The following is a 24,836-nucleotide window of genomic DNA, read 5'->3' on the forward strand; positions in this document are numbered from 1 at the left end:
TGTGGCTCCGTGAGCTTCCCCAGCAGCTTTGGAGTAGAAGTGGGAACACGTGGTTGGTTGTATCAATGGCAGGTGTGGTAGAAGGAGTGTGGGGCCAAGAAATTAAGGAAGACCAAAGTGGGGTTAAATGGACTATGGTACCTCAGCTGGATAAGGGAAACATGACAAAGCCCAGGGTGTAGAACCGCATTGGTGTCTGTGGAGAAGCCCAAGGCTTCTGGTAGAAATCGAGTGGGGGAGAAGGGCACTGAGCTACGTCAGTAAATTCAGAGTAAAGTGAATGGTCTCCTCCGAGCAGAATTCCTGATGCAGTCAGATCCGTCCCTCTTCATCCTTTTGCAAATGCCTGCTCGCTGCTTTTCTCTCTGGGTGTTGGCAAGCCATCTGCTTGAAGACCTGATCCAGAATCTTGCCCCTGGGGTCCACTGCGTGCCTGGGATGTTAGGCTAAGTTACATTAATGGAAACAAATAGTCGCTGAGATCCTGCTGCACCCAAGACACTGTTCAAGATGCTGCAAAGAATGTAAAAATACTCAGGAGCCAGCATCCTGCCCTCAGGGAGCTCCAGTGGGAGAATGAAGCAGGTATGAGGAATATATAGGGCTAAAAGGGTCCGGACCTTGAATCTCAAGGGAAAAAGAGATTTTACTTGGCTAAGTAGTTGCCAGTGTGGAGTGAATGACAGATTTAGAGAAGACTGGATATACATTGAGAGTTCTGATTTAGGGAGATCAGCCTGGCAGCAGGGTGCACGGAGGTTCTGTGAGGTGTGGCACAACTAATCAACGCATCGAAGGGAGAAGCGGCTAACCACAGCAGGGCAGTGGGCTTAAGAGGCAAGGACAAATGGAGGCCTACAGTGGAGGTAACATCTACTGAAACCCCCTCACCCCGCATCTAACTATATGAAAGTAAAAGAGAACCAACAGAAGCACAAGGTGCAGCAGAGAATTTCAGCCTCAGTGACGCGGCACATGGAGAAGCCTTTCATAGGTCAGGAGATGCAGTCTGTCAGGTGTCTGAAAGGTATTGTTGGGGCTGGGCTGGCCGCCACAGACTCTCCTCCCACGAACGCCTGCTCTTAGTTTTCAGAGCACCTGCTGAGCAGAAAGCATTGAGAATCTCAAGGTGCCCGTCTGGACCCAGGTGTCATTCCCAAGCAGACTGTCCCCAGATCTTGGGCGATTCATGAAGGTACTGCAGGAACAGCACATCTGGGAAGCTCCTGATACGGTGCATCAAATATTTGCCGAGCTCCTACCATGAAGTCGTGAATATAGAGAAGTTCTACAGGCAAGTGGGAGACATGAACCCATTAAATGAGCGCTTTGCAAGAAGTAAGCACAGTGTGCCAGAGGCCCCACATGAGAAGCCATGCACCCAGCCGTGGGAGGATCGGGATGGGGTACAATGGGTGGAATGCATGGAACACCCCTCCCACCCGTCTGTGCGTCTATTTGCTTGTTCATCAAACATTAAGCAACGATGGGTCTGACATCCTCAAGTGCCGCCATCACCCAGGATCTGCTTCCCTACCTGCACTCAGGTGTCATCACATACTCACCGTGGACCGGTGCAGTCAGGCACAGCAGGATTTGAGTCCGGCCCTGCCACTACTGGCCGGATGGGTGTGGGGAGGCTCTTTGAGCCTTAGTGACTTGAACATGGAACCCAGGGATAAAATGAGAGCAGAGCAGCATCACCCAACCTCTCCGATTCAAGAAAAGTCAATGTCAAGTGCCCACGGGCAAAATGCTGGCCAGTGCCAAAAGTCCAGTCTCTTTCTTGGCATTGCTGAAGCAGAGAGAATCTATTTTTCGCCCACCCCCTCAGCGGCTTGTGCTGGTCAGGACAGTAATTCTAATCAGGCTGAAGAGGGATTGCATGGTGACTTCAAGCCTTGGCAGGTAATCTGGAGAGGAAAGGATACGTTTTGAAATGTAAATGCCAGAGTAATTTTCAGCTTCCATTTTGTCCCAAAAAGGTAGGTGAATTTCTTTTCCTTACAAAAGCCTTTAAATTCATCTTTAAAGTTTACACCAAAGAGTATAAATAGGCCCAGTTTTTTCAACCCGGGGGGGGGGGGGGGAGGGGGGCGGCGGGGAATGAATTAAATAGCCAAAATACAAAACCATGGGGTTTAATCTCCGTTAATAGATTTCAGGAAAACAGAGACCCTTTCCTTAAATAGTACTGCAATTTTTGCATTGAAATATATAAACATACATGGCTGCAGCTGGGACCAGAGCGTAATAGGAAGAAAGATTTAATCCTTTTAATATTCTCTGTAATAGCACATAACAGCACGGAGCCTCCGGGTACCCTTCCCAACCTACTGTGGGTTTCCGGTGTCTCCGTGATGGGGCACTAGTTCATCCCTACTTCATCCGTGAGTGTCTCCCCAGGAGACATAGGGAGAAGGGAAGGCAAAGGGACGGGATGCTACCGTAGCCTCCAGGGAGGAAACACACAGTTTCTAGAATACCATACCATCATCACCCTCCCTCCTCGTTCCTTAGGTAACTGAGGGCATAACAGAATGAAGAAGCTCAGAGCAGGAATAGGTCCTGTCTATACCTTATCCACTTGGCACCCCTTCTGGAAGCAGCTGATTAACCTCCAAAACAGACTTATTCTTAGGACATGAAGGAGTCTTGCCAGTTAGGGTTATTCTCTGAGTCTTGGTTTGAAGAGTATTTTGCAACTCTTTTCGCTGGAGATGGTGATTTAAAAGAGGGCACATCTCCAGGTATCCAAAGAACAGGAACGGAACTGGATTTGTTGAGCCCACTACACGAGGGGCTTTCACAAATGCCGTCTCATTCGATCTGTATAAAAATTTAGTACAGGGAGGCATCTTGTGCCCATTTTAATAAGCAATGCGACCGAGATTGAGTGGAGTGACTTCCCAGGGTGGCAGGTTCCCAAGTGGCGGAGTTGGAAGCCAGAGTACGTGATCTCGGGTCCCAAAGCTGTCATTGTCTCCCCACCACCGAGCAACCTTCAGATGTGAGCTCGCTCTCTCTGAAGAAGGGCAGTTGTCAGCTCTTTCTTCTGACAAGTATCTGCCTGAGTTGTTCTGCAAAATACTGAGTTTGCTTACAAAACAGTCTCCCAGCCTTCTCGATGCGTTAATAACCCTGGAGAAGGGAGCACTCTGGAAAGATCAGAACCTCCTTGTGTGTGGGTTTCCCCCTCCACACTTTGCAAAGATCAGAACTTCCCCTGTTTCACCTCTGAAAGCTTCAAAACCAGCCTTCTGCAAGCCAGTTATTCCCAGGAGCTTAGCAGCAGGGTAAATAAGATGTTTTCTGTAGCCCTGGAAATCCCTGATAAGAGCCCTAAAATCTTCGCTTCAAATGAACAAACTTTGAATTAGTAAGAAGGAGATTATTGGGTTTGGGGTTTTGAAATGTCAAGCCTGAGACAAATAATTAATCTCTCTCAGCTTCAGTTTCTCTGTCCATAAGATAGGGAGTGTTATAGGGTTATGGACGGGGGCTCCTAATACATTCAGAGTGCCCCCCAACAGTGCTGGGGAGAGGGGGTAGTTAATAGACAGTAGTTACTGTGTTAACCTTAAAAATTAAAGTTACTTACCAGCAAAAATGGGTTTATTCAGGAATAACAAAGAATTGAAGTTTGGGACATGCAAGTCACTGCAGCACCACAGGCAGGACCCGTTGTAAACAAAGGAGAGGAACGTTATTTTAGAGAGAAAGAGGAGGAAGTTGGGAGGTGATGCTTCCTCAGTGGCTGAGATAGTCAGTTTCTTGTAGGAGATGCAATGCACTTCATTCCCTCCTGGGACCTGTAATTGAGGATTCTTCTGTTGGGGTCTATAATGAACAGCTCTTCCTGTAATTGACATTGAGTAGGATGGTTCCTCATTTTATTCCCACTCCATTTCAGTGAGGTGTCCCTTTATTAATTTTCACATTTCCCCCTTTTGATCAAGATCCTTCTCCAAATGCATCACGGAGCAAGAGTCTGTTTTTCACAATTCAATGGCCTTTTTTGGTCCCTCAGCGCCAGGAAGGATCTTTCCTGGGTGTCACATCACTCGTCCGTGGAAAATTGTATAGATGGGAAACTACTGGGATCCGTTCGAGTCGCAAGGACCACTTCCATCTGTAGTCCATACTTATCAAGACTGTAGGTGCTAGAGAGCATGTCCTTATCGGTCACGGCATTTTTACAAAGGTTTGACAGGCACCGAGTACAGAATCAAAAGTAACATGACCGTTCCAAATTATGTGATGGTTTTAAAACAAGATCCTAGATCTGAAAGTAGCCAATGAGAAATATTTGTGGGCACTTACTCCCACGTAGGGAAGGAAAAGTCCCTCGTATGGGGACAAACCCCAGAGTCACGTGTACCTCCTGGGAGTCCCCACTGAAAGCACTCATGGGAACAGAATAGGGGATACTGCAGGAACCTCCTGGGAGAATTAACCGGGTGCATTTGGGAAGATACAGTGCAGGTATAAACACGAAGTTTTGCAAAATAGCAAAACTTCAAAGATGTTGAAAAGCAGCATTGTTATCTCAGAACTGCTGGAACTTAGGCGTATTACTAATAATACAGTAAAGTCGAAAATTCAGAAACCATGAATTTCGGCTAAGACTCCAGAGGAGTCCATTAATGTCCAAATGAAAGAAACTCCTGTGAACCCCGAACCTTCTAACAGGCCTGATCCAGAGATCTCATCAGATGTCGTCTGCTCCGGGGCCGGGAAATCTGGATTTTCAGGTCATCGGATGGCGTGCAGGTCCAGTCAGGCTGTGGTGCTCTCTTTAGAGGGGTCTCGTGGATCCAGGAGTCTGTTCTCTGGTGTTTGTCAGCACAGGATTGGTCAACAGTGCCTTGCTGGTAAGGTTGAACAGAATCTTGTCTATTGGAAAAGACACCTCCAGAAAAAAAGTCCAGGTTGCAACGTGTGATGCTCAAGGTCTTTGTCTTCCGGTAATACACGGTGAGAAGACTGAAGCGTGGCTGTTTTTAAGGAAGCAATTAGGCCTCTCCAGTGTTGAAGCATGCCTTTTATCAATGGTGGGTTAAAGTGCTACCAAACCCAAGTGGGGCTTCCTGTCCCTGAAGATGCCAGCACTCAAAGAGATGAGCTTTTGATTGAAAAGGAATATAAGCTTTATTCAAAAGGCTGGCCACCTGGGGAGAAGGCAGGCTCTTGTCCAAAAGCCAACTCCGAAGTTTCTACCTGGCCCAGGGGGGTTTATAGAGGGTTTAGGGTAATCAGCAAAGGGAGTGCAGTGGCCTGCAACATTCCCTCATCGTGTGCAGACTGGATGATGCCAGCTACAAACGTTATCTCAGCCCTCGGGGCTCCGGTTCATGTTTGTGATGTGCAAGCATACTGCGTTCTACCAGAGCAAGGTCTACAGACACACAGAGGGAGGTCGATAAAATCATTTGTGTGACCTAAAAAAAAAAAAAAAAAAAGACATTTTGCTTAAAAAATTGCTAGGCTAATCAGAAAGCCGAGGCGGCTTCAAACAGACTTGCTGGCTTCTGTGGCCTGGCAGAGTTTTCGTGCTTCTGTGCTCCAGGCTAGCGGTCTGCAAAGCTCAGAGTACATTAATTCTGCTACAGATCAAGGGCCTCAGGTCAGCAAGAATGGGTTAACCTGAAGCAAGTTAACCCTTAAGACCAGCTGGAGTGCAGCACATTGGACATCCTGTGACCATCCCAACAGGGCTGGATCGGAGACTTGGAAGGACCAAGGGCAGTGCTCTCAGCCAAGCCAATGGGAGGGTCTCTACCCGTTCTGCCAGTTGAGTGCCCATTAGCACCATTACCTGAGGGTTGTGGGTGGGATGCACAATGGAAGTGTTGTAAAACTGGCCAAAAGACACAGACTTGTCAAAGCACCTGACCGGTAAAACCGGTTCCCTGATCACTGTGAAGTTCATCCCCCCAGGTAGGGATATTTTCTTCCAACAGAATTTTAGCCACAGAAGAAACAATGGTCTATCTGCAAGGGAAAGCTTCAGTCCAGAGAGAAAACCTACAAACCATGACTATAAAACTATCCAGGAGATGGGGGAAGCTGTATGAATTCACCTGCCAAGACTCGAATGGCCCATTGGGTAATTTAGAGCATTGCAAACAGGTTTCCCTGCATTTTGTGGTAGGGAGGTGGGCACATTTGTGGTCTTAATATTTCCTCAGGGCGCCTGGGTGGCTCAGTCAGTTAAACTTCTGACTCTTGATTTCGGCTCAGGTCATGATCTCTTGGTTCATGAGATCGAGCCCCATGTTGGGCTCTGTGCTGACAGTGTGGAGCCTGCTTGGAATTCTCTCTCTCTGCCCCTGCCCCGCATGTGCACACATGCTCTCTCTCAAACTTGGAAAAAAAATATATTTTCTCATCAGTATTGGTTCATAGCTGCTGTCATGTTGTTAATAGACCAATGGTTTAATACGTGTGCAATCGTAAGTGAGAGGAAATTTAGAATTTCTGGTAGGGCCGGATTGTTAGTTGGTCCAAACCAGAGTTCTCTTTTTTTATTGAACCAACAATTATTAGATTGCTAGTCCTATTTTTCATTTTTGGGAGCCAATTGTTGGGCATCTCTGGTCAGTTTTTCCAAATGATTGTTTAGGAGAACATCCCTTTGGACCATGACAGGGGTTTGGCTACTGGTTTCCCTAAGAGCAGCATTTTTGGTGGACATATTAGCAAGGTGGTTTCTTTTGGCCTCTAGGGAGTCGGTTCTGGAATGCCCAGAATATAATAATATACCAAATATTGTTATATAATATACCAAAGTCACAAAGTATTCCAAAGGCTAACTAGATCATCAGTTTCATTATTCGCGGTTTTACCCTCGGCTGAAGTAAAAACATTTAACTCAGCCTGATGGGCCAAAGGTAGGGGGACCGCCAAAGTGACTTCAAAAGGAGCTGCAGTGGTATACCATCATAGTTACCATTTTCATCCTTTAAGCACCTTCAGTAAACCATGAAAAATCTGCATTGGTTAGAGGAGTTTCCTATACGTGGTCACAGGGAGTCCAGTGGTGATCCGTCAGCATTAAGTGACTGCAAGAGGTCTGGTCCAGGAAGGAGGCTCAGAGAACAGCGGGTGAAGGTCATTGCAGCGAGAAAGTTGTAGGAGGAGTAGCTGTTAGGAGGATGTCCTCAGAGGTGAGGTGAAGAGAATTTAGGATTCAGGCTTCTAAATGATGTTTAGAGGGGGGTCCCATGGCGTCAAGTAAAAGGACAATGGCAGGAATGGCTCTGACGAGAGGGGGGTATCCCTGTGCTACAGGGACGTGTTGCTGCTGATGGTCCCATGTTTTGATGGGGACTCCAAGGCATTCCCTTTCCTCTCACATATAAACAGGGAAAGGGGAAGGTGATAATTAGGGTATCTGAGAACAGGGGGCCTTTATTACTCTTTGCTTTAAAGTCTCATTAGCTGTGTCATCTTGATCTTTCCAAATAACAGGGTCAGGTCTGTCTGGGTTTGTTTGTTTGTTTGTTTTGGTAAGGCATATAGAGGTTCAGCCATAAGAGAGAAGTCTGGAATCTAATTTCAACAGTAGCCAGCCAGTCCCAAAGAAACCTCGTTAATTGGCAGTTTTAGGTTTGGGGAGGTTCTGGATGTCATGAAAATTACCCGGATCCACATGTGGTCCTTATTTCAAAACTGCAATTTCTATTTGGAGACTTTTTTAAAGAAAATTCCTTTTCTAATGTCTATTTTTGAGAGAGAGAGAGAGAGAGAGCAAGTAGGGGAGGAGCAGAGAGAGAGGGAGACACAGAACCTGAAGCAGGCTCCAGTCTCCGAGCTGTCAGCGCAGAGCCCCATGTGGGGCTCAAACTCAGACTGCGAGATCATGACCTGAGCCGAAGTTGGACGCTTAACAGACGGAGCCACCCGGGTGCCCTTCTGTTTGGAGGCTTTGTGTCCCTTTAAGGCCAAAAGCTTTAAGCAGGTAGGTGCTGTTTTCTATAAAGAAGTTTGAGAAAGGGAGCAGAGATGGAAATCATCTCTGTAGTGTGCCAAACATCCAGATCAACTTTAAGGTGTGTGAAAAGTGAGAAGGGCTCTCTGTGTAACCCTGGGGTATTACTGTCCAGGTAGAACCACAAAGATCCTTCTCAACTAGAACACTGAAAAATTCACTGCAGTTATCAACTACAGTGAGGATTTGCTTTTAGTCAGAATGGATGTCAGTAGCATATGGAGCTTGGGAATAACAGTATTGAGGGATAATATTTATTGCCTAGAGGTCATGGACAAACTGCCATCTTCAGCCATTGGGTTTTCTCACAAGTAAAACCGGGATGTTACAGGGACTAGTGCAGGGGCTAAGAAGGCCTTGATCCCTGTAATCATCTATTTTATGGCCTTGATGCCTTGAAGGACTACTTTATTTATAGAGTATTGATTATTTCTGGGGCAGGGGGAGGTTTTGAGGGATCTATTTGAATCGATGGGAGGTATACTATGGATTCTGCCAATATCAGTTGAAGAGCGTGCCCATAAAATGAATGGTGGCCAATGCCTCAGGGACAAAGGATTGATAACCCCAGACGCAGCTCTAGTGGTGTCAGAGTGGGAGCAAATAATAGGTGCCAAAGGGTCACTTAATTCACCAGGTTGGCTATTTTGATGACCACTGGCAGATTGTTAAGGAGAAAGAAATTCTGGCATGATATTTTTCTAAGAAATCTCAGCCCAATAAATAAATAAGGAGAAAAGGGTGAGTAGCTCTCAGTGGACCTAAACAAAAGGGAGTAGGTTCCAGAGACTGGAAACTGCTGAGGTTTATTAGAGACCCCACCCCCACCCCCACACACTATTTGAACTGGTTTTGTACTCCGAGACAGCAGCTGCTGTGTAGCAGGGGCTTGAGCAACAAGAGTGCAGTTTCTGAGAATGAAACTCTTTGTCCCTATTGACAGGAGAGTGCTTTCTCTGAGCCGATAGATAGAGAGGCTTGGGAAGAGCCCTGTAGTTCCTCGGGACCCTGACACTGGGTACAAAGGCTGCAGGGGACTGTGGCACTTCAGCCTGTCACAGTTTTTTTCCACGGTCCTGGCCCTTTGCAATAATAGCAGATATTAGGGGAGGGTTGGTTGTCGTTAGGGGCATTCATTTGCCAGCATTGAAAACGGAGAATTGTAGCAGTCTTTTCTTTTAGATGACTCATCTAGAGCATAAGTGAGCTGGCTTGCCCAGTTAAATCTGGGGTGTGCAGTTTCCCATTCCATCCTGGTCCTTTTAACAACAACAAAAAAGAAATATCCATGTTCAGCCCATTAATAAATCGAGTTTAAGGGTGCCTGGGTGGCTTCAGGTCAGGATCTGACAGTTTGTGGGTTCAAGCCCCGCCTTGGGCTTTGTGCTGCCAGCTCAGAGCCTGGAGCCTACTTCGAATCTGTGTCCCCCCCCCCTCTCAAAAATAAACATAAAAAATAAATAAATAAATTGAGTTTAATGCTACCTGGGGGCATTCCACATCTAAAGAAAGACCAGAATTTTCTTTAAAGACAATTTGGAGTTGATTGTAATAGTCATGAACAGGTTCACCAGGCTTTTGTGTGCAAGCCTGAATTTTGTTCCAATCAACAGGCTTAAGTAAAAGCTACCATCATTGGTGGGTACAGCATTCTAATATCCTGCCAAAAATTAGGGGTCTGTTTCCCTAAATCCCCTCTCAGGGTGGTCCCAATGGGCTAGTTTCATCCAGTGTTTGGCCTGGCCCTCCCCAACAAGCACGTGGACTACTATAAATCTGAGAAACCAGGTTGGTCAGTTGGAATAACTGTGAAATTCTTCAGCAAACCTTACGGGAGTCCTCGGCCACTTTAGAAATCTCTTTATGGCTCACAATTTGGCTTTGTTCCAGGGAACAAAGGCAATGTGGGGTTCATTTGGATCCTCAGAGAGACACATATTAATAGGTCCAGGAGAGGAGGGGAAGGTTCCTTCAGAGGAAAAGGCAAGTTCAGTGAAAGGATTAGCCTGAGGGAACATACGGAAGTAAGGAGGCAGTGCAGGGGATAAAGGAAAATGGCGCCAAAGGTGGGAACCAAGCCCAGAGGCTGTGAGACGAAGGGGACAGAGAAGGGGAAAAGTGGCCTCAGCAGCCCTTTTTTTTGTTTGTTTGCCTCAGCTAGTATACATTCCAGATTCCTGATGATGTTTGGAAGCTTCACAATACCAGTCAATACAGGTGCCCCGTTCTGTTGACAGTTTTAGAACCAGGCCTGTCCAATTCAGTTTTGAGAAGAGTCAATTTAGGAAGACGGAAAGTTCCCCACTGAAGATGCACATTACTTTTTGTTAAGTTGTCCCGCTTAGTTAGAAATGCACATGAAGAGGGACCATGGGATTTGAAACATAAAACCAGCTGGGCTCGCAGAAGAGGGGAGGGCACCCTCTAAAGCAGTTTGACAGCTGGGGCCCCCTTTCTTAGAGGTTTATTCTGTAGAGGAAAAATTTTCAACAGGAGCAACCTGGTTCCAGAAGGAATCAGGATACTTTACCAAAGGCTAAACGAGTACTCTCAGAAAGAACAAAGCCTTAAAACAGATCTCAAAGTCTGGGGAGCTCAAAACACAGAGCGGAGCTTGAAATCCAAGAGACAAACTGACCTTCGAAACTCCAAGGTCAACAGGAAGGCAGCTCACTGAACTCCGTGGGCACCTGCCCTGGTTGCTCACCAGCTCCCAAGCTGCTGCAGGTCTTCTCTGGATCCCACCTCTCATCACCAAATAATGGTAACCTTAAAAATAAAAGTCCATTGAGGCACCTAGATCGCCCAGTCGGTTGAGCATCTGACTTGATTTTGGCTCAAGCCATGATCCCAGGATGGTGGGATCAAGCTCCATGTCAGGCTCTGCACTGAGCATGGAACCTACTTGAGATTCTCTCTTTCCCTCTGCCCTTCTCCCCTGCTCTCTAAAACCTAAAAGCCCATTATTTTACCAGCAAAACATGGGTTTATTTGGAAGCAGAATTGCAACTCAGGGCACGCAGGGTATAGCAAAACCATAGACAAGTCCTATCGTAAAGGAGAGGAAGGTTACTTTATGGAGGAGGAAGTTGAGAGGGGTTGTTCTGAATGAAAATCCATTGGAGAAAAGCAAGAGTTCAGCGTGATGACAGCTTCTTACTGGCTGAGTTGCTGGGGTAGTTGATTTCCTGTAGGAGATGCAACCTACATCTTTCCCTGTTAGGGTCTGTAATTGACACTTGTTCTTGCTCTATGGCTCCCCCGTCTGTTCTCTCTAGTCTGTGTTAGAGCGGTTTCCCATCATTAATTTCCACCATTATTACAGCACTCTTGTGGGAGTCTCCATTGGTGACTGGGGAGGCAGTATCTTGCAGGGACAGCCTGAGATTTTATTTGGCCCACCAGAGTGATAAACAGGATGATGAATGGGTGGCTGCATGGGAGCATTAGCCGTCAGGTGAGTTCTAGAATGACCTTTAAAAAAAGAGATCCAGTCAGTTCTTCTCTGGTATTCTTTGCACACCTGATAGCCAGAGCTCCCCTTTGGGGAACAATTTTAAGCCAATATAAAGATGAATCTGGTGGGAAAGCCAGTTTGTTTTTTTATAAATATAAAGGGAAACTTATAAAGGTTATGCTTAAAGTATTAAACCCAGAGTTTATTCTAAATTAGTCCCCCAACCCCCTGTATACCATGAATAAGTTAACAAAACCTGTGGGCCCTATGGAAGGACCAGACTTGTGCATAACACCTCATTTATAACAGGGCTCATCTTGATCCTGGCCAGGTGGGCAGTATTAGCTCCATTTTAAAGATCAAGAAACTGAGGCACCAAGAGATCAAGCGACTTGCCCCAATCCTAAGGCTTTCGACACAAGTTCAAGGTTCTTTTCTTCTCCAGCACAAAGGCTCTCCAAAATATGAAAAGCTTTTCTAGGCACTTAGCTTTCTAATTTCTGTTTGAAGGCTTTTTCTGACTCCTTCCAGGCTGTGTCATCTGGTAATGGAGCCTGACAGTAGGCAGGATAAAACCGACACCGTTAGCACAAAGAAGTATGCCCTACTTTAAAGATAACACAGTATTTTAGAAACCCTCACACAGATACAGATTCATGAAGGAGTTACATCTTGGCATTTTAGAGGGATATTTTGGTCCAAAGCAAGTATTAAGGAATGGCTCCTTTATATTGTAAATTTCCTCTGATGGGCTTAAAATATGACCACATGTGCCCAATGTGGATTTGTCTGCAACTCTTCCAGTCCCTCTGCACTGGGAGCAAAGAGCCCGTGTGCTGTCAGTCCCTTCCCACGGCAGAGCTGTTGACAGTGTCCTCACAGGCCACTCCCCACTGTGCTGTAACAGGTGAGCTAGGACAAAGTGACCTCAAGAAAGGCAGAAGGAAGAAGAGGGAGGAACATTTGGAGGCTATCGCAACCTCATAAAACCCAGAGAAATAGGTGAATGGAGGCAAGTGATCCCATGAGACCATAGAAACAGCCAGATTTGTCCCATTTTCCCCGAGTCTATCAATTTAAAGTGGCTCCCAATCTCCATTTCTTTACCTAAATAATGTGGAGGGTGACTTAGTTTCTCTTACGTGGTTGGCTCCATTGGGTTAGTCCAGTGAGCTCGTTTTCTGTTACATGAACCAGGGCATTTGTTGCAGGGTGGGGGGTGGGGGCGGGGAGAGCACTCACTGGTTGGGGAGGAAGGCCTCAGACTCATGGACAGACTTTAGGGCAGACAATGCTGGGATTCTAGGAGTTTCCATTCGGCGAGACCAAGCAGACCTGGAAGCTGCAAAGAGGGAGCAGGTTGTTGATTTACAAAGTCAAGCTGCTTGGGAAGTTTAATGAGGTTTCAACTAAAATTCCTACTCTGGAATTTCTTTCTGGGCTAACACGGGACTGAGCTGGGAAGTGCTAAGGCACCTGGGCCCAACCTTGTTAGCACTGATGGGACAGTGCAGCACCCCTCCCCCTCCCGCACGCCCATCCCAGGCCTGACATTAAAACGAAGGAAGCATGGTCTCCCTCAGTGAGCCTTTTCCCTCCCAGGCTGCCTTCAGGGGGCCCCTCCGAAAAGAGGGTTTGCGGCATGTTTGACACACGTGTTTTAATTCTGGGGATCGTGAATGGACATCAGGGGTTCATGAACCACCTGAAATATGGGTGTGATTCTTGTGGGTAGATGTAATTTTCTGGACTAAGGATCTAACTCTCATCGAATTCTCAGAGGGACCTTCCTTAATAAAAAGTGAAACTGACGCTCCAGGTCTGGCCCTGGAAGGAACACTCCAGATAGCAGGATACCCCAGAAATGGGATCTCAGAACTGTTGCCACTTGCTTCCGGTGATCACTCTCTGCTTCTAAGGTCTCTCCCTGGATATGATTGGCCCCACATTCTGGCCTTAAGGGTACCTTTTTGTTCTGAGGCAATTAATCTGTATTAATGAGCCATTCACTGATTTCCCATTGCACAGATGAAACAGTTTCCTCCCCTGCCCCCCCCCCCCAACAGGCCAGAATCCCCAGGGGATGACTTCACAATGCTGATGAGCGGGCCACACACCAGACATTCTAACCTAGTTGTTCTAGGAGGGAACACCTTGGATGATTTTAATGTGCAGCCAGGACTGATAACTTTTGAGCTTGGACAAGGGACAGAAACACAGAACTGAACTGAGGAGAGTTTTCATCTCCACCATTTTTGATCGCTGGTTGAAAGTGCCTGAAATACTCTAGGGTGAGGGTTTGAAAACTGGTTCCCGGCTCAGAAGGAAAAGGATTCAATCCAGTGGTAATATCCAGGGGAAGGGACGTTGTCAGCATGTATGCAAATGGTTTCCATCTTAAACGATACACACATACACATGCATGTGAGTGTGTTATACATGCTTGTGTACGTAACACGTGCACACGTATGAGGCTGCATGTATGCGTGTGTGTGTACAGACACACACACAAAGGTTAAATGCGCTCGTTTCAACTTCTGTTCCCTTCTGTTCCCAACTCCCTTCACTCGAACACAGCCTTAGAAGCCCCGTACAGAGAGCACGATACCTCCTTGCATTTCCTCTGTGTGGTTGTACTTCTCTGAGACGCAGAACGGTCCCTTCAGGGAAGCTTCTCTGTCTCTTCTCAGACTCTCAGCGGATGACAGTAGTAGCAGACGTCATTTATTTTGTGTTTACTGTGTGCCGGGCACCATCCTAAATGCTTTTCCTGGGTCCATTTAGTCCGTCTTCACAGCAGTCTGAGCAGAAGTGATATTATCCCCATTTTGCAGATGAGGAAACTAAGGCACAGGGGGCTTAGAGACCTCGTGCAGGTTTGGGCGGAGCTGGGGTTCGGACTCCAGGCTGTCCGGGCCCGTGCCGTGGAGCCACCCAGTGGGACACGCCAGCCCCGTGGTCCTGTGGGGGGAGAGCGGTGCACGCGTGTGGGCTGGAGAGGCCAGCCTGCAGAGCCCGAGGGTAAGCGTGCCGTGTTCTTTCCCCCTCTCGCAGGCTTCATCCCCCCTCCCCTCATCTTTGGGGCCGGCATCGACTCCACCTGCCTGTTCTGGAGCACGTTCTGCGGGGAGCAAGGCGCCTGCGTCCTGTACGACAACGTGGCCTACAGATACCTGTACGTCAGCATCGCCATCGTGCTGAAGTCCTCTGCCTTCGTCCTCTACACAACCACGTGGCAGTGCCTGAGGAAAAACTATAAACGCTACATCAAAAACCACGAGGGCGGGCTGAGCACCAGTGAGTTCTTTGCCTCTACTCTGACCCTAGACAATCTGGGGAGGGACCCTGTGCCCGCCAGCCAGACCCATAGGACAAAATTTATCTATAACCTTGAAGACCATGAGTGGTGTGAAAACATGGAATCTGTTTTATAGTGACTAAGGAGGCTGAACTCTGTATTAGTAATCAAAGGGTCATTTTTTTCCTAAAAAAAAAAAAAAATTTTCAAAAAAAAGCCCACAAAACTCAGTACAGAGACACACACACCACACGTACACACACCACCACCTTTGTCCTTTTTCTCAAAATCAGAGCCAGACAGGATTCAGAATAAGGAGAGCACGGGATCGTGTGTCTGACGTACGACCTGCTGGGGCCCAGAGTCTTCTCTTTGAAGGTTCTTCGGGATGCCGATCGCCGCAAGCAACAGGCACGGCCAAGTTCAGGGAACAGTGGTGGCCCAGCTTGGAGGATGGACATTTCTGGATATACATACACACACAAACCATTTTTTTAAAAGTCTACTAAAAAGCCCAAGTTGACAACATTGCCAGGATAAACACTAGTGACATACCCCGTGCCACCCGCCCCCTCCATGCAAGGGTGGGGGGGTGTGCAAGTCGGAGCGGGAGCCCCCCCCTCCTCTAACTTTTGCAATATGGGTCACTGTGTAGACGACTCACCCAGTCTGCATGTGGTTCAAGGCCCCAGAGTTCTCTCAGCGATGCTAATGGGTGATCCGTGCTGGAGTCTGTAATTGGCACCTCTCACCAGCTCCATGTTCAAGACTGAGGGCCCAAGGGGGAGCCGGGCGTGGGGGGGCCAGCACCCCACCTCCCCCCACAGCACCCCCCAGCCCCACAGAGTGACCTCAGGAAGCAGCGGGCCTCACCTGGCTATGACTGACTTTGCTCAGAGCCGGTGAAACCCAGCACAGTCCAAGTCATTTGCTTACATTTGCCAAACGTTTTGCCATTTAAAAAAAAAAAATGCAATGCATATGAATTTCAAACTGTTGTATGTATAATCCTCTAATACTATTTTTAACCACTTCTAAAATCTGTGTTAACTCTTCAAGTCACTGACACAGTTCTCTAGGCTGAGTTTATTATGCTGGTTGCTTTTACTTTTCTCCTTTTTTTAATGCACCAAAAATATAATGTGATTCAAGGGATGCAATTAATCTATTGTAATTTTTGTTTTATCATTTGGTCCTCATTCGGATATTCTGCAAAAACAAGGATATACAGTGTGTTAGAAGAAGAAGAAGAAGAAGAAATGCTTGGAGAAAGAGTGTATAGGCAGCTTGCCTTTAAAAGAATCACATTTGAGACAACAGGGGATAATGTGATGAATTGCAAATTCGCCTTCTGGCTTTATTCCCCATGATTCAGTGATCGCTGTCATGGGAAGCCCTTTTATATTCATGCTTCACATTTCGAGAGGCCTTCTTTTCAACCCGTGGAGGAGACACACTTAGATGTTGGTTGTGTGCAGGGGTGCGGTGCTTCTGGGGCTAGGCAAGAGGAAAAGCAGTTCCCTGGCCCCAGCTGTGGGGCGGTCTGTGACGGCGAACAGACCCGCAAGGTCGCGGAAGCTACCGCTTGTCCGATGCATTAACATGTCTCTGTTTTCAGGGTCAGTCTTGAACAAAGAGGCCTTTGTTTCGAAAGTGGCCAAACCTCAAACAGCTAGCAAGCAAACCTCATTGTTTGGGATGAGAATCTTGGGAAAACCTCTCACAGTCAAGCAGCCTCAGCCTCATAAGGCCACGTCCATAAGGGGACAGAGCTTATGCGAGAGCGTGTGCACACGCGCACACACACACACACACACACGGCCCGTTTAACGTACCTTTCGTGTTTCTTCAGTGACCTTTGTCCGGGCCACTTGTGGCCCTGGGGAAGCTCTCAGGGGTGGTTTGGTTGGCTGTTTGCCTTTTCACCTCAGACACATATTTGCAGTTCACCCAGAGGATAACAAAAGAATCAGGAAAGAAAAGAGTGGAGGCTCTGAAGAGAGGGCTGTTGTGCCACATTTCTAACATACACCGTTAATGGGGCAGTTTGAGTGACAGCCCGAAAGCAGAGAAAGCACCACCCAGCAAGGAGGACCCAGAGAGAAGCTGGTGTCCCGGTGCGGGGCCACCATGATCAGCTGCCTGGGACAGGATGCTTCCAAAACACTCCCACGCGTTTACTTTTAGTCTGTCCTTGTCGGTGAGCACGGGGACAGTCATCAATGTGTTAACTAGTAAAAGGAGGGATTGTTCTCCAAGCGATTCATAAAATATGTATGCTCTGTCACTCCAAAGGTTTTGAAACCTTCCTGTACAGGTTTGGGGGTAGTGTTGCTCTGAAATGTATTGCTAACAGGGCACTGCCGTCTGCATAGCTCTCCAAAACTCAGTACGCACACAGCGAGGCCCGATGACCTGTTTTCACAGGGCCATTTGCTTAAAAAAAGCTTTTTGAAAACGCTTTGCATTTTTGGATTTTTTTTTTTCCCCCTAAGATTTTAGGATGAATGAGATGTTAGGATGAAAAAGGAAAACACTGCCAGGGCTCAATTTTGTCAACAAGTAGGTATGAACCGAAAGCCGTCTATTGCGAGATGGCTCTAAAGTGCGTTGTGTTACCTTTTAGGGTTTTAATTTCTCTCCTACTACAGAACAGAAAACGTAGTCTGGTTTTAGTGTTTCCTTTTGTGCTGCAAAGAATCATTGTACATACAGTGTTAGATCGAGCTCCTCGGTTATTTGTTTGGTTTTGAGTGAATGAAAAGATTCCCTGCTAAGAGCCCCGCTGGACTAACAGAAAACAAAAACTTAAGGGAAAGAATAAACCTAGAAGGTTAATGCTAAGCTTCTCTCTCTCCTGCTACAAACTCCTCCGCCATCTTGGTCGAACGTGCCCAGAGATGGATGAAAAAGCCTCTCTTTGCTGCGACTTTTGACAGACTTGTGTAACTCCTACGTATATAGGCTAAGTTTTTTGACCAATATCATGCCTGCGTGTGAAGCGAACACCCTTTGTAAGAGTGGGTTTCCCTCTGGGGGATGGGGTTTCGGTGTGTGCTGACAGGAAGACCAGCGGCCTGGCCCCCTCCACGCCTCCGCCGAGGAAGGCTGTGAAGCGCCAAGGCACCCTGGGGATGCTGCCACTCCAGAAGGCCACAGCATGTGGGCTTTCCTCACAGCTAATGAAGGAGCAAGAGAGGCTTCCACTCACGGTCCCCCCTAAGGAGTTTGCTAGTAGCGCTTAGCAGGCAGATTAATAAGGGGAAGCCAAGAGCTTCTAAGGAATCCTTTGACAGACTTGTTAATGTCTTCCAAGTAGGAAGGAGTGTGCTGCTCCATAAAAGTCACTCTTTTCTCACCACTTTACAGTAGAATAGCTTCCTCTAGTGATGAGTTTTAAAGTTAGGCCTGTACATTGTAAAGTGGTGTCTATCCATTTAAATCCCTGATTCCACTTCCCTGTCTCCAGTCGTGACCTAGAACTTCCCCTCAGGCATGGCAAGATTTTCCCATCCCTTCCCCTTGGAAAGCTGCCACTCCAGAAGGCCACAGCCCGCAGGCTGTCCCCACAGCTAATGAAGGAGCCCGAGAGGCCCTCTGAGGTGACCCGCAGAAACGTTGCATACGGGGGCAACCAGCCAGTCCCCAGGATGATCCCTAGTCCACTCCCGAGGAACCTTCTCAGTAAGAGGATTCAGCCATGGTTGCTAACCATCATCACCCCCACCACAACCACCACCACCATGACCAGCCTTCTGGAGCAGGCCATTCATTGGGGAGCATATAAAATGGGGGGAGAAGTAAAATACACACGCACACTCACTGAGAAACCCTCTGAGGAAAAGTCATTGTTGGCTTCGATGAACCTGCAAGCTGGTCTCCTCGCTGTATGCTGTTCAGGTCCTTCTAAGTGTGATGTCTTCTCCACCCAGTCAGGCCTACCGGACCTGAACCATAAGCACTCCTCAGCAGCGTTCAGCAATACAGGTCAATGTGTAGAAATCAGCAGGCTGATCAGAGGGAGAAGGACAGGATAAACTTGTACCATTTGGTGACATTCCGCTCGAGTGTTGTTTGTGTATTCGGTTGGGTTTGTTTTGAATGAAGGGAGAAAGCCACACAAGCTGTTTTTCAGACCAGCAGAGAATATGTGCTGTCTTGTGGTGTTCTTATCTGACCATTGTGATCGCTCAGAAAATTCCAGACATGCAGTAGGGGCTTGATTGCTGAGCCCTCTCCTCAGCCTGCTCTCAACCATGATGTGTTGTTTCCCTGTAGGTTAGAATCCAGGGCGAATACTTAAGAGGTGCCACGTTGTCCAAGAGAAGGTGCTGGTGAAATGAAGTCCAGCCTGGAAAGTTAGTTTGGAACATAAACATAGTCCTTACCCTCCGAGCTTTCTCTTGTTCGTTGTCCCATCACTGCTCAGTCCAAGTTCTTGAGTTCTGAAGGTACAAGGACCTAACCTCTTTGAACAGCTGTCCCTGATGATAGCCTTCAGACCCAGCCCCCATGGGGGATTATGGTTGCTCATGAATAATTCGGCAAGACAGAAGGATCTCTAACTGGTAGAATGTGCAACAAGATATTCTTGTTCAGATGTGTCTCGGGGGCCTGTTGCCCCGGGTTACACGTGGAATCTACACTATCTGCACACACAGCCACCCACCCACACCTCCCGTTTCTCACGTTTGTAGGTGACCTCAGAGTGCTTGGTCATCGTGGCAGGAAGGGGTTACAAAGACTAAAATGGCAAATTCAGAAAAGCAAAGATTGTCCTGTACCTCAGCCAGCCGCGACTGCTCTGGAGACAGACAGAACTACCTCTCAGAGACCATCCACATGGTAGCTCAGTTTTCCTTTGCACAGTTGTCGCCATTAGGGGATGTATTGCATGAACTTGATATCTTCTAAAGATGTATTCCTTCATTCCTTTATTAAGATTTTGACAATATGCCAGGCCATGGGCCAGATATGAAGACGAAAAGACATGGTTCCATCCTCCAAGAGCTCACAGTTCAGTGAGCCAGACAGACCTGAACATAAAAGCAATAGAATGATTATGTGAAGAGCCCAGCTCTGACTGGGCCCAAGGAGGGCTGAGAAATGGTGGTGGTAAGTTTGGCTTCCTGGCATCGAGAATCAGGAAGGTTTGAGAGATAGAGGCATGGTCCAGAACCAAGAACTAAAGAGCAGTGGGTGGCTGCCAGAGAGCTGGGGGAGAAGGTCGCCTCTACAGAGAGGGCCACCAGAACAAGTTGACAAACTTTCTGTAAAGGGCCAGGTGACAAGCATTTTAGGTTTTGAGGGCATATGGTTCAGACCACTGAACTCTGTTACAGCATGAAAGCCGCTCAAGTGTAAACAACTGTGTAGGCTGTGTTCCAATAAAGCTTTATTTACAAAGACAGGCAGTGGCCAAGGGCAGTCATATGCAGAGGTCTGAAGTCACACAGCAGGGTTGGGGGGTAGGGGACTCTAACAGCCAAGGCTGCCGTGGCATATGCCAAGTTATGTGTTGGAAGGGTCCTGTAGCCAGGTGCCCATCAGCCCTGATGTTACCACAGGAATTCATGCAGGTAGCCCATTTTCCAGGAATGAGGTGAGTACCCCATCACTGTCAGGATTTGCAAATGAAGGCAACATCATCTTGCTCTCTGTGGACTGGAATTGGAACTACAGGATCTGATCTACATAGTTCGACCACAATAATTGTCCTTTTTTTCTTAAGCGATAAAATAGGGATGGGAGGAAGAAATGTAGGAATGGGTGAAAAAAGTAAATCCAAATAGTATTTCGAATCCCTGTCCACCAACACAAAACACTGGCACCATGGAGCTAATAGATACACCAGGTGGAATAATTGGTAAGCACTAATAATAACTAATAATAGCTAACATTTACCAAGCACTTACCGTGAACCAGCTTATTACACGTAATAGCTCACTTAATCTCAGCAAGAACCCTGTGAGGCAGGAACTGTTTCTAACATCAGTTTACAGGAGCAGGAAACGAGGTAGGGAAGGCTTCCAGGATTGGCTCAAGGCCACAAAGCAGAGCTAAGATTCGAACCCAGGTCTGTGAATCCAAAGCCCGTGATCTTTGGCTTTACGGGCATCCCCTGCATATACTGGGCAAGATGTGAGCCCACACCCCACACCCCGCTCCCGTAGGGACTGCCTCAGCAGGAAGACTCTGGCTTAGGAAGACTGTGGGTTCTACACACTCTCACGTGCCCCCTCATGTAACAACCAGCATACCATGACAGGTGTCTTCCAAGGACTTCCGTCCTTCCTGTGTTCCTGGTCTTGACCACAGAGCCCAGTGATCAATTTCTATGGGGTGGTATACGAGAAGCAGGTAAGAGGAAACAGGAGATTCCTTTGCTCTGATGCATTCTGAGATGCCAGGGAGGCATTCCTCAGTGCTGGTCATCGGCTGCAATGGGGAGACTCCAGACACCCCTCCGCCATGGTGCGTAACATCTACCTCGGGAGTTTGGCTCTGCCCCAGGGCCCTCAGACACACCAACACTGGTCACTGGTTGAATAGGTCTTGCTCTGTTATCAGATATTAAGCTTTTAGGAAGAGAGTTTCTAGACATTTCTATTTTTGCATTAATGACTCAGGCCAGCAATCAGTGGTTGGTGATTAGCATAAATTCTGAATATTTTTCCATAAGGCAAAGAGATTGTCTCCTTCTGCTACGAGCAAATGGAATAGTAAATTTTCTGGAGGTTTAACATTCCTGTAGGTTGAGATCTTGCCATCCCATTAAGTCCCCCAAAATAATGTTTTTTTCTTAAATTCATGCTAACTTAATAGAAGAGAGCTCTCGTGGTGATATGTTTGTGAGACTTTGGCTTTATAATCTAAGGCCATAAGATGAATCAGAAATGTGCAATGTAGGAAGTTGCACTACAAAAGGAACCCAGCTAACATATAGATTGGCCCAGCACCTTAAAGGAAGAAGGGGCTGGAGAGCTCACATTTAAGAGCCTGCTACCCACATGCCACATGCCAGAAGGCATGGTCCCAGGTAATGCACCCAGCAGCTTTACACCCGGTAAAGGTAAGTATCATTTTTTCCACTTTTACAGGTCAGGAAACTAAGGTTCCGTAAACCCAAGCCTCTTAAAGTCACACAGGGAGTTAGAAAAGCCACCAGGAGCCAGCGCCAGGTCTGACTCCAGAACCTGTGCTCTTTCCACTATACCACCATGTAGCCACCAAAGTGAATATACAGACCTGCTTCTTAGAAAGCTTCAACAAGGCCAGCAGGACATCTCTGGGGTAGGAAATCCCACAGAAATCTAGACTTCATAGAGAAAATGAGCCAAGAGCTGGAGGTGAGAACCTCTGCAAAATTTTGCCGATGGGCACGGGGATCTAAAATGAAAAGGAAAAAAAAAAACCTATTTTGCTTTAGTAATTAAACATTAGAGATCTTTAAACACACCCCTCCTTCCTTCTTCTACCTTAGCCACATCGGGGGAAGTGTCCCTGCCACTCACCATCCTCTACCTTATTTGTTCTGGGCACAAGAACCCAGCTCTCTCACTTTTATACCACCCTCCCCAGCTTCCTGGCCCCCAGGCTTCCAGCAAAACCCCAAGGCCACTTGACCCTCTCAAACACTGAGGAATCATGCTCCCAACCGCCCCCGAACACATGAGCTGCCTTCCATAAGCCAGCTCTCAGCTGCAAAACCCTGAGGACAAGAGTGACATTTCCACGCTGTCACCTTTTTGTAACACCGGGTCGGAGTCTTAAAGAGGACAAGTAAATGAGCAGGGATTTGTATGGTCCCACTGTGCTTATCATTGAACAGCAAAGGTGTGTGCTCTGCTCAATGGGACCTGCCCAGCTTATAAATCATCGCAGGGACTAGCTGGGTCTTTAATGCCTTTTAAGTGAAGCCACAGCATCTATTTTGGAAGTGTGGCATAGGCTTAAAAACTCTGCTCCAGTGAGGAGACTGTGTGACTCAGCGTGCGGTGAATCCTGTGGCTGAAAAGAAAACAGAACGTCCGGGATGCTGGAGGACAAAGCATGACATTATGACGCTAGAGGTATTCTCTGGCGCTCAGCCACATCTTCAGCAGAAGATTGCGGCGACATTTGGAGTCCCAGAACACAAGGCTTGTCACTGGTGATTTATAGGAGATGAGGACAAGTTAATGACTGGGATACATCTTATTCGTTCCCATAGAAGAAACAGCCAGTTGAGTGTTGGGATAGATAATAGATAAATACGCCTCTTAGAAAGATTTGGCCTTCACAAAGGCCTCTGGGCTTGGAATCCGGCTGCTTGGGTTACATGGAGTAAAACCCAGTATTTCATTGCATGACTTCTCTTGTCCATTCCACTGGAAAGCCCTGATACTATTATATAAGCCTTTAAAATATATATATATATATATAGGAAAACCAGAAAAGACCGATCTCTTTTTCCTCTTGGCTCTTCTTCCCTCCTCCCCTTTTAGGCACAGAGTACCAAGACATTGAGACTGAGAAAACCTGCCCTGAGTCACATTCACCTTCAGAAGACTCCTTTGTGAGAAGCTGAGGGCCTGGCCCTCCTCCTCCTCCTCCTCCAGAGAACAGCCCGCCATTATCCACAGACCTCGCAGGCCTGACTTAGCGTGCTCTGCCCTGCCCGAGAACCCAAGGGTCCCTGTGTGGATTATCTGGCCAGAATGTGGTCCTTTAAGGCCCCAAGCATAGGCCTGTGATGAGGACTAAGGAGGTGGCTGTGGTCAGGAGTCCTCTAAACCCTTGGGGTAGGGCATTTTTCCCAGGTCGCCAAAGAGTAATGTTGACTAAGTGTGCAAATTCCCTTTGGCCCATCCCTCCCTTGGCTCCTGTGGGGACATCCTGCTGACACGCTTTAGAACCCCCTCCCCCCCTTCTTCAGGCTGCTTCTCTGACGGAGGGCTCCAGCAGCTCTTCCGAAAAACCAGCCAAGGCTGGATTGCAATGAGGGGGTGGCAAAAATGACCCTGTTTCACAGAAGGGAGGGGAAAAAAAGCACATACTCAATAGATTTTGAGTGTGGTATTCTGTATTTTTGCAGCTTATATTTTCCAGATGAGCAGTTTAGAATACGTGATGTAAAGTACACACTGTACATTTGCTGAAAATTATATTAAAAGCACTATTTTAATTCTTTCTCTGTCTCATGCTGTAATCTCTAGTCTCTTTTTTTTCTCTTGTGTTTTTGGGGTAGAATGATCTTGCAGCGGTTCTTTTGGAGAGTGTTTCTGGCTGTGTATGTTCTATATTTGTGGGCTTTGAGTTCAAAAGAGCATGAGCTTTGGAGCCAAAACAGTCCTGGCTTTGAATCCTTACCCCAGCACTTGGTACTGGCGTGGCGTTGACCAAGTGAGCTGACTCCTCTGAGCCTGTCTTATCACTTTTCCATTGGAATGTTGATATCTGCTTTATACGGTTGAGAGAAGATTTAAATGAGGTCACGTGCGAAGGCACAAAGCTCTAGCACAGAATGGTCACTTGATAAATGGTCATTATTCATGGCCACCCCAACCTCTGTTTGGAACAAGATGCTTCATGGCACTGATATAGCTCCTACTCCTACGTTTTATGGGCCTGTGCTGTGGCTGTCTGGCTTTCCTTTCTGATTCTCCTACTGGGACAACTGGGAGGGAATGGCTTCCTCTCAGGATAAACCCACTGGTATTTGGTGGAGGCTCAATGTACGAGCGAGAGAATGAACAGCCTCAGACGCGTCAGCCTGTGAGGCTTTGACTTCAGTCCCTCTCCTCAGAGACAACAGCAGTATTTGCCTTCCCTCCTCCAGGGCCACACACCCTCCTATCAGCCTCACCCCGTGGATGGGGCCCCAGTTGTCTTCCCAGTCCTTTCCAGGACTCTTTGTAATTGGCTACTTTCTCCTCCACATCCTTAGTCCACTGGCTGGACTCCTGCCACATGTGGACAGGTTGGTCAGGTGATGCCAGCCACTGATGTGCCTTTTACATTCGTTACATTGCCAGCCAGACTGGAGCTCCAGAAGCTGGTGCTTGCATTTTGTCTTCTGGGTGAAAGATGTAGGCTGGCCCCATTCC

General features: G+C 47.3%; 1 protein-coding gene and 1 long non-coding RNA gene across 8 annotated transcripts in view; one reads left to right on the forward strand and one right to left on the reverse strand.

Moving 5' to 3' along the window:
- SLCO3A1 (solute carrier organic anion transporter family member 3A1) overlaps nucleotides 1-23,919 on the forward strand; it is a 312,860-nt gene extending 288,941 nt beyond the window's left edge. For 2 of the 5 annotated variants that reach the window (XR_006598872.1, XR_006598870.1), the window contains 2 exons: nucleotides 14,505-22,972; nucleotides 23,235-23,919. Coding sequence is in view for 2 of the 5 variants with exons in the window: in XM_023254947.2 (XP_023110715.2) it covers nucleotides 14,505-14,747; nucleotides 23,235-23,317 (326 nt within the window). In the remaining 3 variants the exon portion in view is untranslated. Of the gene's footprint in view, nucleotides 1-4,569; nucleotides 4,572-5,927; nucleotides 6,146-14,504; nucleotides 22,973-23,234 lie in introns of those variants that run through there. The other 3 variants (XR_006598871.1, XM_023254948.2, XM_023254947.2) reach the window with 3 other exon arrangements.
- Nucleotides 936-14,510, reverse strand: LOC109500514. Of its 3 annotated transcripts, none has more exons than XR_006598873.1 (5): nucleotides 14,059-14,510; nucleotides 12,693-12,792; nucleotides 10,632-10,762; nucleotides 3,602-5,441; nucleotides 936-1,913 (listed from the first exon to the last, which is right to left on the reverse strand). It is a non-coding gene; the product is annotated as an uncharacterized LOC109500514 (long non-coding RNA). The 3 variants fall into 3 exon arrangements; XR_006598874.1 differs by having other exon boundaries at nucleotides 10,632-12,004; XR_006598875.1 differs by lacking the exon at nucleotides 14,059-14,510 and adding an exon at nucleotides 13,417-13,511.
- Nucleotides 23,920-24,836: the final 917 nt, after the last annotated feature.

The sequence above is a fragment of the Felis catus genome, chromosome B3 (genome assembly GCF_018350175.1).
Source record: "Felis catus isolate Fca126 chromosome B3, F.catus_Fca126_mat1.0, whole genome shotgun sequence".
NCBI lineage: Eukaryota > Metazoa > Chordata > Mammalia > Carnivora > Felidae > Felis > Felis catus.